Source organism: Eriocheir sinensis, chromosome 21, assembly GCF_024679095.1.
Source record: "Eriocheir sinensis breed Jianghai 21 chromosome 21, ASM2467909v1, whole genome shotgun sequence".
Lineage (NCBI taxonomy): Eukaryota > Metazoa > Arthropoda > Malacostraca > Decapoda > Varunidae > Eriocheir > Eriocheir sinensis.
In genome coordinates, this window is record NC_066529.1 from 2,972,647 (window position 1) to 2,987,463 (window position 14,817).

Sequence of the window (14,817 nt, forward strand, 5' to 3'; positions counted from 1 at the left end):
TGCTAATCGTCATTCTCTGGCTGACGCGATGGTATGAGATAAGACTTCGAGACACTAAGATGAGAAGACCATGTTTTCTGGTACTTGTTAATCGCCATTCTCTCCGTGGCTTTAGTACTATAAGTTAATCGTAAAGGGCAACGCAAGGGTGTGAGACAAGACCTCGAGACACCAAGATTTGAAGGCAAGATATGAAAGGCTCTATGCACGTCCTCTGTTACTTGTTAATCGTCATTCTCTCCGTGGCTTTAGTATTATAAGTTAACCGTAAAGAGCAACGCAAGGATGTGAGACAGGACCTCGACACACCAAGATTAGAAGGCAAGTAAGGAAAGGCTTCTACGCACGTCTTCTGTTAGGTGTTAATAGCTATTCTCTCCCTGTTTTCATTATTATAAGACGACCTTAGTAAGACTCCGCTAGGCCAAGATGAGGAGGCAAGAGAGGGAAGGTTATACACACGTCCTCTGTCACTTGTTAATCCTCATTCTCTCACTTGATTCAATATTGTAAGATGTAACGCAAGGGTATAAGGCAGGATTCCAAGACGCCAAAATGAAGAGGCAAGAGAGGGAAGGTTGCACACACGTCTTATGTCACTTGCTACTCATCATTCTCTCGCAAGGGTATGACGCAAGACTTCGACACACTGCGATGCTAAGACAAAGAAAGGGATGCTTCTGTGTACCTACTTATACTACTTGCTCATCATGGTTCTCCCTCTTAATGTACGCAACAGTGACGATAATGCATGCCAGCTGGAGTTTACTTAATGAGGTTGCAACACGCAGTAAAGAGAGAGACAAGAGAGGAGAGTAAACTTTAATGATAAGGGGGGCTCACGCAGATGTTGGCAGCCCAGGAATAACAACATGACGTCAAGCTTATCATTAGGATCTAGATAATTTATTACGAGAAAAGTGATGATCTCTCTCTCTCTCTCTCTCTCTCTCTCTCTCTCTCTCTCTCTCTCTCTCTCTCTCTGATACCCTCCCTTACAAACACTCACAAAGACAACCTTATCTCCTATTATTATGAATCTTGTATAGTGCCAAGTAAAGGGAGGGAGGGAGAAATAAAAATAAAATAGTTAGGCTTCATCACCCCATCTGTCAGCCAACACACACACACACACACACACACACACACACACACACACACACACACACACACCAAGGTACCCCCCCCCCCACCCCCGCCGCCACCATTCAAAACACATGACAACTCACACTAAGCATTGCAAAAAAACATATAAATTCTTCATGGTCGCTATTATTTAAGGTTCCTGCTGTCAAGTGGCGAGCCGATTGACTGACCGTGGGGAGCTAAAATTACCTTGACACATGGATAACGCGAAGTGGTTCTGCTGGACTGCCAAGACGTGAGGTGCTGGTAACGATCTCTCTCTCTCTCTCTCTCTCTCTCTCTCTCTCTCTCTCTCTCTCTCACACACATAATACCTTCCAGCTCCTCTCTAGCAAACGATTTTCCTTTCTTCTTTCTTTTTTTGCGTCTTTCATTTGTTGCATTTATTTTCTCTCATTTATTTTCTCTCTCATTTCTTTTTCTTTTTGTCTTCCTTACTTTCTTTCACTCTTTCCTTCCTTCCTCCTCTCTTTCTCCTGTGTTTATCTTCCCTTTCTCTTTTTCTTTACGTTTTCTTTACTTTCTTTGACTTTTCACCCCCTTTCTATTCCTCTCTCTCTCTCTCTCTCTCTCTCTCTCTCTCTCTTACTCACATGTCCTGCCTGTCACCTGTCCCACCACACGTGACAAACACCTCATCCCCGCCCACCCCTTCCGCCAATCCCAAGTCATCTATAAATACGCCCACCAATCACGGGGCACAGGACGGGGCAAGCTCGGCGCCAACCAATGGGAGGGCCCCGAGAAGTCGAGCCACCCGGAGGACCAATAGCGTGCCTGTACTGCTGCGGGGATGCACTGACGTCACCGCCACCACGACAGGAACGTTAAACGGAAAAAGATCGGATTTGGAAGCGGTCCAGCAAGTGTGGCGCCAACCCCTTTAACTGGAACCTACGGCGTTATTAGCTCGAGTCGGATTATTGGATGGTCGTAGTAGAGGGGATGAAGAGGGTAATACGTTGCAGTAGTAGTAGGGGGAGTAGTAGGAGTAATACGGGTAATAAAAGGAGTAGAAAGAGATGGAGGAGATGGAGGAGGAGGAGGAATAGGAGTGGGAGGGCAAGTGACATGGGGGTGAGTGATTACAATATATAAATAGAGAGTCAAAGTAGGCTGCATGCACCTGAAGAGACACCACAAATTGCATAAGGGAAGGGGTGACTGATTACAATATATTAATATGGAGTTGTGGACTGTCGTGGTAGGCCGCATGTAGCAGAAGAGATACCACAAATTGCAACAGAGAATGAGGAGAAAGAAGAGGAGGAAGAGAAGGAGGGTAAGTGACAAGGGGTGACTGATTACAATATATTAATAAGGAATCGTGGGCTGTCGTGGTAGGCCGTATGCAACTCTTTGGATTATGAATGAGGGAGTGCGTCAGGGATGAAAATTGACAGTGAAATTAAGCAATAAAAATGAGAGTAATGACAGACAGTTAGAAATTTAAAAAAGTCTCCTCCAGTAGCCTCACACGATGAAACAAATGACATACGAGTTTCGGAAGAGATAAACACCAATAACAGCAACTAGACATGAGCGAATAAGAAATAATAGAAAGAAATACAATTGGAAGGCTGTTGCTTAGGCTGTCTCGTCGATCCTTAATTGCTAAACGAAGGTCGAGTGTTAAAAGAAAAGAATAAAATGGATGAAATATAGAAATCACGTCTTGTTTGTGAATAGGTGAATAGAATGCTGATTGAAATTGAGATCCTAGGACACACACACACACACACACACACACACACACACACACTAAGAATCATCCCTTCATCCCTCATCGCATATTCGTCGCTGCTCTTGTCCATATGACCTCCAGCCTCCTTGGACAGTGTGGCAGAGGAAAAAAAAAAAGGAAAAAGACAAAAAAGGTGATGGTGCCGAAAAGAGTTGTATAAGCTTTATTTATGTAAGAACTCGGACTAACCAAGACAAATGAGGAGCGAATAGAAGCTTGTAAAAACATTGTGACGATATGTAAATGGCTTTTGTTTAAACATATTTAGGCTTTAATGGAATATCAAGGCTGTACAAGTGTCTGAAGGGTCAATATTAGCGTGCAAAACCTTCAGAGTGACGAGGCTCATATTCTTGGTCGTTTTCTGCTCTCATAACAAATATTTTCAAAGGTCACAGAAGAGATTAGTCGGGTTTTCATAAGTGTTATTCACATTCAAACTATCACACGTCTCATAAAGTTACCCATGGAAATACCCACAACTTCGACGAAAGCCTTCTCTCAAGTGTGTGTGTGTGTGTGTGTGTGTGTGTGTGTGTGTGTGTGTGTGTGTAACCCTCGAAATGTTTGAGAATGTGCCCCAGTGTCAAGGCCATTCACAAATCCGGGTTCACGTGGAAATGGTCAGAAAAGTTGTGAATGTATTGGATAGCCTGGGACCCTATTCTCATCGCCTCTTGCACACTCACATTCGACAGGGTTTTCGTATGATTTTTGGGCATTTTCTGAGGTACTATTGAGACCCTGGTGGTAGTCTGACCCTTCTTCTGTACCATGAATGTCGAAAACACTCATGAAAACCCCGATTAATCACCTCTTCGACCTTTGAAAATAGTTGACATTAGAGGTGGAGGCGTCTGAGGATTCCTATATACCATGGTCACGGATTAGGCTATAGGGAATGCTGGGTGTGGACGGGCGGGTGTTGACAGTAGCCACGCCTCATGCTAATAGCTGAACTTGGTGGAACTTAAGACGCAGTGGGACATTACAACAGTTTAATCTCTTAGGGTTTCGTAAGCAAGATAGCGAGCAAGACAACAAATGGGTAGTGATGTTGATAGTTAATGATTTTGACACACACTCTCTCTCTCTCTCTCTCTCTCTCTCTCTCTCTCTCTCTCTCTCTCTCTCTCTCTCTCTCCTGACCTTGGGCTGCGATTGAGTGAAAGTTTATTGAGAGAAGATAAAGAAAAGAAAATATTGCTAAACACACACACACACACACACACACACACACACACACACACACACACACGGCTCTTTTACGTTCACTAATTTATTGTAAACATCTCGTTAGTTAATTGAGAAAAAAGGGGAAAAAAGAAAAGAAAACGAGGGTGAAGAGGCGGAAGTATTGTGTGTGTGTGTGTGTGTGTGTGTGTGTGTGTGTGTGGCCGTGACTGCAGCTGCTTACACTAGTTGCTTCATAATTAGAAAAAATTCATAAAAAAAATCATCTTCCCACCGAGTGATTGCTTAGTGGTGTGTGTGTGTGTGAGTGTGTGTGTGTGTGTGTGTGTTCGTGGGGGGTAGCTACATCTCCTCCTCCTCCTCCTCCTCCTCTGGAAGACTACAAGGGCGTGAGTATGTATGGTGACGCAGCGAACAGGCTTTATATATGTGCTCTTCGCCCATTTTCGAAGGACAACTCAAGGCCGACGTGTGTGTGTGTGTGTGTGTGTGTGTGTGTTGTAAGCCCAAATAATGCATACACACAAGCTTTTACATCTATAATTACAACAACAGTAATAATAATAATAATAATGATTAGACTAATATTAATAATGGTAATATTAATCATGGCTCTCCCACATGGCAATCATTTTCTTGCGATTAAGAAATGACTTGTGCATAATGGTCTCTCTCTCTCTCTCTCTCTCTCTCGCTCTCTCCAATTATATCACCATCTGTTTCTGTCTCCATTGCTACATAACTAACTTTTTACTCTCTCTCATATCTATATTCAATTAGGTCATCATTTGTCTTTGTTGCTACATAACTACTCTCTCTCTCTCTCTCTCTCTCTCTCTCTCTCTCTCTCTCTCTCTCTCTCTCTCTCCTTTCACCTCTTTCATTCATCTCTTTATTATCGCCATCTTCCTCCTCTTCTTTCTGTTGCAGGTTCTCTCTCTCTCTCTCTCTCTCTCTCTCTCTCTCTCTCTCTCTCTCGTCAAGGTCGCGCAACAGGGCTAACTTGGGGTTCGGACTCCCCTAGCGACATGCCCGGAGACAGACATACGGGGGATCCAACCCTCTTCAACTCCCCCTGCTCGATAGTACTCTTCTTCTCTTTCCGTCTGAACCCTTTTGTGCCTCTGTTACTCTTCTCGTCTCTTGTGCCTCTGTTACTGTTCTATCTGTTGCAGTTCTTTCTATTCTTTTCCTTCAGACTCGTTTTCCCTCTTCAATGATTTCTTTCTCATTCTTCTTTTGTCCTTTGCAACCCCATTTTCTATTACCGGCTAGATCTTGTTTTCCCCCCTTCCTCTGTTACTTCTTTTTCTCCTCTCTGTCTGTTGCACTTGTTCTTTCTCTTCTTTTCCGTGTAACTTATTTTTTGTCTTCAGTAACTTTCTTTTCTCTAATTCCGCCTTTGTCCTCTGTAACCTCGTCTTCTTTTACCGGCTAGATATTTGTTTTCCTTCCTCTGGCATTCCTCTCTCCTCTCCTTTAATTTTTTTTCTCTCTAGTAATTCTTCTTCCCTCCCTTGTTCTTTCTCTTTCTTCCTCTATTCCTTTTCTTCTCCGGCAATCCTTCGTTTCCTTCAGTCCCTCCTTCCTGTTCTGTAGCCCTTTCCTGTCCCTCTACTCCCCTCTCTCTATTCACCCTTTTCTCTCTTTTATCACCTTCTCCTAACCTTCTACTTTACTGCTCTATGGGGTCTATGCAGCCTCTCCTTTCTCCTCTCTCTCCCCTATTATCTTCTCTATCCAGTCCCCGTCTCTCTTCCATTGCCTCCTCCCTCTCTCGTCCCTATTCAATCCCTGGCTCTCCTCTGTGGCTACTCCATTCCTCTCCCTCTCCTCCAACGGTCTCTCATCTCCTCCCTTGATGCCAGCCTCCTCCTCCTCTTACGGGCCTGAGTGACTGGCCATCTGATGTTTGTTGTGTGTGTGTGTGTGTGTGTGTGTGTGTGTTTTGATTAGTTAAATATCTCAGAACAGTCAATGTGAGGCGAGCAAGCAATATCAATCTCTCTCTCTCTCTCTCTCTCTCTCTCTCTCTCTCTCTCTCTCTCTCTCTCTCTCTCCTTATTCTTTCTTATTATCTCCTTTTTTCCTTCCTTCCTTCCTTCGTTGCTTCCTTACCTACTCTTTCATTCTTTTGTCTTTTCTTCCCTCCTTCCGTCTCTTCTTTTTTCTTCCTTTCTTTTCCATTCTCTCAGTTTTCTTTTCCCTTTCTTCCTTTTTTTTCTGTATTTACTCTTTTTCATTCTTGTGCTCCTCCTCCCTTCCTTCCCTCATTCTTTCTTTTTCTTCCTTCTCTGCTTCTTTCCCTATTTCCTTCTTGTCCTTTCCCTTTTCCCAACTTTCTCCTCGTCCTCCCTCCCCTCTGTCCCTCCTTCCTTCCTTCCCACTCTCCCAGTTTCCTCCACGTTGTAAAGCATAATAGTCCCTCCTCCAATCCTCCACCACTCTTCCTCCCACCATTGTCTTCCTTCTAATGCGCGTCGCGGCACCCAGCTTGTTCCTCTTCTCTATACTCTCATTGTTCTCGCCACAGATTTTGTCCCTCAACGTACCTGCCTCTTTTATCGTCCTCGGAGGCTTATACTAACGGTCTAACCTTACGCTCCCTATTCCCTTCCTCTTTGTTACTTTGTGCGTATCCTATTGATTTTAGTTACATAATAAATTCCTCTCCTTTAATTATCTTCATTTTTTTCTTGTTTTTTTTTTCTGGTCTGTAGCATAGTTTTTTGTTTTTGTTTCGTGATTCCTCTTTTTCATTATCTACTACTTCTACTACTACTACTACTACTACTACTACTACTACTGCTTCTCAACCTCTTTCGCCTCTTCCTCCTTCTGCTTCCTCCTCTTCCTTGTATTATTATTTTTATCCTCCTCTTCCTCCTCCTCCTCCTCCTCCTCCTCCTCCTCCTCCTCCTCCTCCTATTACTACTACTACTACTACTACTACTACTACTACTACTACTACTACTACTACTACTACTACTACTACTACTACTACTACACCTCCCTCACCTCTTCTCCTGCTTACTCATCCTCCTTCACCTGCTACTGGTCTTTTTCCTCCTACTCCTTTTTTAAAAATTTTCTTCTTCCTCCTCCTCCTCTTCTTCCTATTCCTGCTACCTTAGTTAATTATGCCAAGGTCTTTTTTTTTTTGTCGTCCAGGTGTGAAAAAAACAAGCCTGTCATCTTAATTGGCATTCACCGCCCCAACAGGTGTTACGTGAACGGGTGGTGGTGGTGGTGATGGGGATGATGATGATGATGATGGTGATGGTGGTGGATGGTAGTGAGCAAACGAAGGGTAAAACAAGACGTGTGTGTGTGTGTGTGTGTGTGTGTGTGTAGAAGGGTGTGGGATTTAGTACCAGTCACTGATTCAACAAAACTACCCCTACCCCCCCCTCCTCTCTCTCTCTCTCTCTCTCTCTCTCTCTCTCTCTCTCTCTCTCTCTCTCTCTCTCTCTCTCTCTAGTAGCTTCATTATGGCGTAAGTAAAAAACAACAATTAAGTCGCACGTAATACATTCTTAACAAAAGTAATTACGTTCTTAGTACACTTTTATAATTATTTTCTACCTCATTTGTTCTAATTCTAAAAGGAGGAGGAGGAGGAGGAGGAGGGGGAGTAGGATGACGATAGGGAAAACAAGGTCACGAGGAAGATAGGGACTAGGAGGAGGAGGAGGAGGAGGAGAGGAGGAAGGTGGAGAGAGGAGGAGGAGGAGGAAGGGAAGAGAAGAAGGGGAGCGGGGGTGGGGGAAGGAATACGGCGTTGGAAAGCGTCCAGAGAGGGAGAGAGAGGGAGAGGTGGAGAGAGACGGAGGGAGGGAGATGTGGATGGAGGGAAGGAGGGAGGGTAGAGAGGGAAGAAGAGACATCAGCTGACATACACAAACCCTCCTTCTTCTTCTCCTCTTTCTCCTCCTCTCTCCCCTTCCTCCTCCTCCTCTTCTCCTTCTCCTCCTCTCCTCACATTACTTCTCCTTCCTGTGCTTCTGTTTCCTGATATCCACACCACATTATCTTCCTTCCCTCCTCCTCCTCCTCCTCCTCCTCCTCCTCCTCCTCCTCCTTATCTTCCCTTTCTGTGTTACTGTGTTCCCTAACTAAACCACACAATCGTATCTCTCTTTCACTCTCCCTTTCTCTTCCTCTTCCTCCTCATCCACCTCTCCACTTCCACTGCGCAGTTTCTTACCACTACCTCCTCCACCTCTTATCTCCTTATCCTCCTTCTCTGTCCTCCTTATCCTCGTCTTTCTCCTCCACATCTTCGTTTTCCTCTATCCTATCTCTTTGTTCTCCTCTACTCTAGCTCTTCTTCCTCTACTCTTCCTCTTCGTCCTCCTCTCCTTTTCCTCTTCGTTCTCCTCTGCTCTATCTCTTCGTCCTCCTCTCCTTTTCCTCTTCGTTCTCCTCTGCTCTATCTCTTCGTCCTCCTCTCCTTTTCCTCTTCGTTCTCCTCTCCTCTATCTCTTCGTCCTCCTCTCCTTTTCCTCTTCGTTCTCCTCTGCTCTATCTCTTCATCCTCCTCTCCTTTTCCTCTTCGTTCTCCTCTGCTCTATCTCTTCGTCCTCCTCTCCTTTTCCTCTTCGTTCTCCTCTCCTCTATCTCTTCGTCCTCCTCTCCTTTTCCTCTTCGTTCTCCTCTCCTCTATCTCTTCGTTCTCCTCTATCCTCCTCCTCCGTCTTATATTGTCCAAGGGTACTCAACACGGCTTCCTCAGTCAGTCAGTTAGTCAGTTTTTGCTCGCTTATCTCAGGCTCTTAGAAGGCTGCCTGCACTCTCTTGCGTATGTACCTTGGCGAGGCTTCTGTTGCATATTCCAACGTAACTTTCGCTCCCTCCCTTCCCTTCCCTTCCGTTCTTTCGTTATCTTGTTCTCTATCGTTCTCTTGTTCTCTCTCTCTCTCTCTCTCTAATTTTGTTTGACACGTCCTGATACGTATATTCTTATTATATCTCCTCCCCCTCCTCCTCCTCCTCCTCCTCCTCCTCCTCCTCTTCCTCCTCCTCCTCTTCCTCTCTAGTCCTCCTCTTCCTCTTCATACCAGTTTCCCTCCCTCCCATCTGTCTCCTTTTCCCTCCCTCCCTCCATCCTGTCACACCTATCTATGTCACACACACACACACACACACACACATGTACGTAAGACTCCACGTGGGTCTGACGGTTCCTTTACATAACCTTCGCCTTTTGTCGTCGTTTTTGTTTGTTGTTTATGTCAGCGGCCTAACTTAGTGCTCTCTCTCCCTCCCCGTCCCCTTCTGGCGCTAGGGTACGCACATCTGTTTGCTTACACATGTACGTTATCTGTATTTTTGAGCGTACATAAGAGTCACCTGCGCTTGTATATACTTTTAAAATCATATCCGTTTTTTTTTGTTATGTAATCTTTGACAAATTTTAAGTTACCTGTAATACACCTGCCCCTGTAGTAAATTTGTAAGATCACACATGTTTTTTTGTAGATATGTAACCTTAACATGATCTAAGTTACCTGTAATTACACCTGCTTATATATACCTTTCATTGTGTATATATAACGTTGATGTGTCCTAATTTACCTGTGATTAGACCTGTATATAAGTTTACCTGTTTTCGTTTTTGTATAGGTAACCTTGCAATGCCCTATTATACCGAACCTGATTTAACTATATATATTTAACCGTTGTATTCTTGTCTCCTTCCTTCCCTTCCTCTTTCTCTCCTTCCTTAATTCCTTCCTTTTTCCATTCTCCATTATGCAACCTTGATATGTTCTTCTTAATTACCTGAACGGATACGTACATTTAATAGCCTGTTTTCCTTTTTATGTATATAGTCTAGACGTGTCCTGAGCTACCTTTGTTGATTCCTGCATAAATTTACCTGTTTTTGTGGGTAGGTACACCGACTTTAAAAAAACTACCGGCGCGCGGGGTGAACCAAGACTCTCCAGAAACTCAGACTCAGCGTTACCAGATTGTCGTACAAGGCATACTTTTTTCGTCTGCTTGAGGCCCAAAACTGTCGAGCCTACACTGTTAACGATATACATTTACAATTAGAGTTCAGATGGTTAATTATCGATGTTTTTCTGCAATTGTTACGGGTCAGAAACAGGAAAATACGATGTTCTGAGCACGATAATCTGGTAACACAGGTCTGCCTTGTGATGTGTCGCGCTCGAGCGTTCCAAGATCTGCCGTTGCTGGTCTAGACTAACAAATACCTCGACAACTCTTTTTTTTAATTAGCGAACGTAACATTGATTTGCGGTCCCATTATCTACGACTGTCTCCCACTCATGCTGTAAGGTGACTAGACTATCAAATACATCGCTAGTTTTTCTTTAAGTTAGCGTAAGAAACATTTACTTTCGTTGACATTATCTACGACTGTCTCCCACTCATGCTGTAAGGTGACTAGACTATCAAATACATCGCTAGTTTTTCTTTAAGTTAGCGTAAGAAACATTTACTTTCGTAGACATTCTCTACGACTGTCTCCCACTCATGCTGTAAGGTGACTAGATTATCAAATACATCGCTAGTTTTTCTTTAAGTTAGCGTAAGAAACATTTACTTTCGTTGACATTATCTACTACTATCTACCACTCATGTTGTAAGGTGACTAAGGAAGGTTTATTAATGGTGAATGTCCCTGTCTCCTATCAATGTTACCTGTTGCTATGCTTCATCTACCAAATACATCGCTAGTTTTTCTTTAAGTTAGCGTAAGAAACATTTACTTTCGTTGAAATTATCTACTACTATCTACCACTCATGTTGTAAGGTGACTAAGGAAGGTTTATTAATGGTGAATGTCCCTGTCTCCTATCAATGTTACCTGTTGCTATGCTTCACCCAGGTAACAGTGTGAGTACAGACTTATGCAGACAGGTACTACGAGTGTTACCTGTATGCGGTTTTAATTATTCTTCGGTTAGGTGTATGAATGTAAATGACCCACTGCTGAAATGAATATGTATAAAATTGAATTGTGCGTTTTCCTGTTTTTACTTCCTTTGTTCCTCTCGGATTTAAATACAAAAGATAATACGTATAGATAGAAGTTTTAATATATTCACTGACCCATATTTTTCGTTTTCTTTTTGTATTATATTTCTTAACGTTTTTCTTTTTACCGATGCTTAAAAATAGAAACACACACACACACACACACACACACACACACACACACACACACACACACACACGCACAGGTGATATGAACAAGTGAGGGAAAAGACGACGCAGATGAAATATAAATGAGGAAAATAAGCACGAGTTGATGTAAAGTGGAGGAAAATGTTAAATGACCCGTGAGTATAATCTTACACTGCGCAGGTGATGAGTTGAAAGGTGAGTGAGTCAGAGTGATCCATGCAAAGGGTATCCTAGGTAAATGAAGTTAAACAGGGACAGTGTTTTTTCCTCTACCGAATGATGCTAGAGTTAAAAAAAAACTGTGTTAGTACATTTTTTACAGGTGGTGTTAAATAAAATTGGGTGAATATTTCTTTTCGTTTCACAGTGGAAGTGTTGTTATATATTTTCTCTGTGTGTGTTAGTGGGACAGAGTGCGAGGGACAAGCAACCCAGCCAGCCAGCCAGCGACCCAGCCAACCTTTATCCTTATAACTAAAACAATAACTCCGTGTTAAAAGAACGAAAAGAAAGTGCAATGCCCGTAGACCGTGATTCTCCTCCTTATCTGTCTGGATTTATAAGAGGAAAAAATGAAAAAAAAAAAATGAAAAAATATTAAAATGACGGTATTGTTTTTAAAAATACTGGTAAACTTAAGCCAAGCAAGCATGTATAAATATAAGGATTAAAAACTATAGATAACCTTCTGCGGTCTTTTTTTTCAGTTACATGGGAAGATAAATATAACTCAAGCATGCATGTATAAATATTGAAGGCGAGAGGTGACAGAAAAGTCCTTGTTCGTGTGTCCGTGGTGGATCGTAACCCTCGTCAGCTGTGTGGTGGTACTGTGAGGAACTGTGAGGAACTCTTAAGGGGCTATTACACTGGGCAAATTTTCCGTGGATCTTCAGTCAAACCACGATTTCCGCTGGCGTGGTTCTCGTATTTCCGTGGTTTTCTGACGTGTGACAAAGCTACGATAGATCTCAAAGAAGGACGACGGTATATTACTCATCATCAGCAGCAGCAATAACAAGAAACAAATGAGAACCACGCTAGCGGGAATCGTGGTTTGACTGAAGATCCACGGAAAATTTGCCCAGTGAGATCGGAACCAACAGTTAACCGGGAGCGATAATTATGATGTGCTGGGCCTCCTGGGTGTGGTACGGGCAGGGAATTATACACAGGGAAGATTATAATGTGCCGGGGTACTCCTGGGCGTTACGAAAAGAAAAACAACGTGCAAGAAACATATCTGTGTGCCGCGACATCTCCCGTGTGCAACATGCTGAACTAAAAACATGTGCAGGGAATATTGTAATGTGCCGTTGGATTCCTGTATGTTACATGCAAAACAACAACAACCAAAAAATGTGCATGGGATAAGGCAATGCACCACGGAATGTCTATGTTAGGTGGAGAGAAGTATGTACATGAAATATCTTAATGTGCCTCGGGGTCCCTGTGTGCTGGGAGCTCTGGGTTATGGGCGAGAAAAAAGTGTTGACAGTAAGTGTGATGAGAGAGACTCCTGTGTGTCAGACTAACAAAAATAAGTTATGTACAGCAGGAAAAATACTGGTTATATACGCATGGTGTCGAATCTGTACACAGTATTAAATAGAATGGTTACTATATACATAAAAAAGGAGATTACTGAAAAAATACAGATCAAAACGAGTTAAAAAAGACTTAAATGGAAGAAAATATGGAAAAAAATACCAATTAATTATGTACAAAAAGGCAAAAATTCTTAAACACGTAAAAAAGGAGAAAAACTTAAAAATATTCATGCAAACAGTTAAGTTTAAATGATTAGAATGAGCCTTATGCGATATATAAAAACGACAACTTCATCAACACATATATAAAAGGAAAAATAATTAGGATATTGTTTTAGCATTTCAGTCTTATAATTGAATGGAAATAATGAAGTCAAGGATAAATTGAAACCTTAAATTAAGAGACTAAATAACTGGACTTTGGGTGGAAAAAAGACGATGGAAAAAAAAAAAACTAGAAGGGGAACTGCTATATAAATAAATAGTAATAATGGAGAGAGAGAGAGAGAGAGAGAGAGAGAGAGAGAGAGAGAGAGAGAGAGAGAGAGAGAGAGAGAGAGAGAGAGAGAGAGAGAGAGAGAGAGAGAGAGAGAGAGAGAGAGAGAGAGAGAGAGAGAGAGAGAGAAGCGGACATACATGAAGTGAGACGGAGCGAGATATTGGCCGTGGATGAAGGGAAAAGGAAGAGGAGGAAGAGGAGGAGGAGGAGGAGGAGGAGGAGGAGGAGGAGGAGGAGGAGAAGAAGAAGAGGAGGAAAACCAGGAAGGGAGAGAGTCCAGAAGCAAGTATTGGAAAGGAAAAAAAAAAAAAAAAGAATATGAATGTAGAAGACGAAACCAAAGAAGATCAAGAACAAAAAAAAATCAAAATCAAATGAAGAAGAAAAAGAAGAAGGAAAAACAACATCAGAACTACAAAGCCGAAAAACAACAAACAAGAAAAACAGAAAACTGAAAGGAGAAGAAAAACGAAGAAAAAAAAAACAAGAAAAATAGGAAAACAAAGATGAAAAAAAAGGAGCAGAAAAACTTGAAAGGAAAAACAAAACAAAACATGATAAACACTACTTCCACTCCTACTTTTACCACCTCCTCCTCCTCCATCTCCTCTGCTCCATTTCCATTCCCTCCTCCTACCACCCCCACCACAAGCCTTCCCTTTCAGTACTCACCACAGCCACAGCCTCGGAGCCCAGCACTTCGTGGGGGGACAGCGTGGTGTAGAAGGCAACGTTGGCCAGCACGTACACGATGGTCACAAGAGAGATGGAGATGTAGATGGCCTTGGGGAGGTTTCTGTAGAGGGAGTGAAAAGAGTGAGAAGACTGAGGAGAGAAGAGTGCAACATAAAGATGAGGTGATGGACGGATGAAGATGTGTTGAGGAGAGGGATGACGGAAGCAGACGTAGATGGCCTTGAGGTGGTTTCTGAGGAAGGGCGTGACAAGAGAGGAAGAGAAGACTGACGAGAGAAGAGTTAGAATAAGGAAGGCGATGTATTGATGGACAGATGGAGATGTAGAGAGAAGAGGGAAGACGAATGGAAATATAGATGGCCTTGGGTATAGGTGTCTGAGGAAGGGCGTGACAAGAGCTGAGAAGAGGAGAATACAGAAGGCGATTTAGTGATGGATGTACAGATGAAGAGATGGATATGTAGAGTGAGATGAGTAAAGATCGACACATATAGTTGGCCATGGGAAGAATTTGAGGGGAAGGGTGTGAGAAGAGTTGAGAAGATGGATGATAATAGAAGAAAGGGAGAGAGGTCATTTGCTACTGCCACTGTTATGTTAGAGGAGTGTGAAGATGGGTGAGAATGATGATATTGAAGGGCTATTAAGTACTGTGACCGCTGTATTGTTATTCCCGTTGCTAGTTATGCTATTCCTCCTATTGCTTCCGGTTGTGGGAGTGATGAAAGGGAAGAGATAAAAGGATGTTAGCGGTTTTGTAGAGTTCAGGGCTATTGTTGCTACTGTGATTGTCCCGGCTACTACTACTACTACTACTACTTTTTTTT

The 14,817-nt window shown here is 42.8% G+C and overlaps 1 protein-coding gene across 4 annotated transcripts in view; it reads right to left on the reverse strand.

Moving 5' to 3' along the window:
* LOC127001518 (large neutral amino acids transporter small subunit 1-like) overlaps positions 1-14,817 on the reverse strand; it is a 140,674-nt gene that overhangs the window by 26,773 nt on the left and 99,084 nt on the right. For all 4 annotated transcript variants that reach the window (XM_050866123.1, XM_050866121.1, XM_050866124.1 and 1 more), the window contains exon 5: positions 13,967-14,090. In XM_050866123.1, coding sequence (XP_050722080.1) covers positions 13,967-14,090 — 124 coding nt within the window. The remainder of the gene's footprint in view (positions 1-13,966; positions 14,091-14,817) is intronic.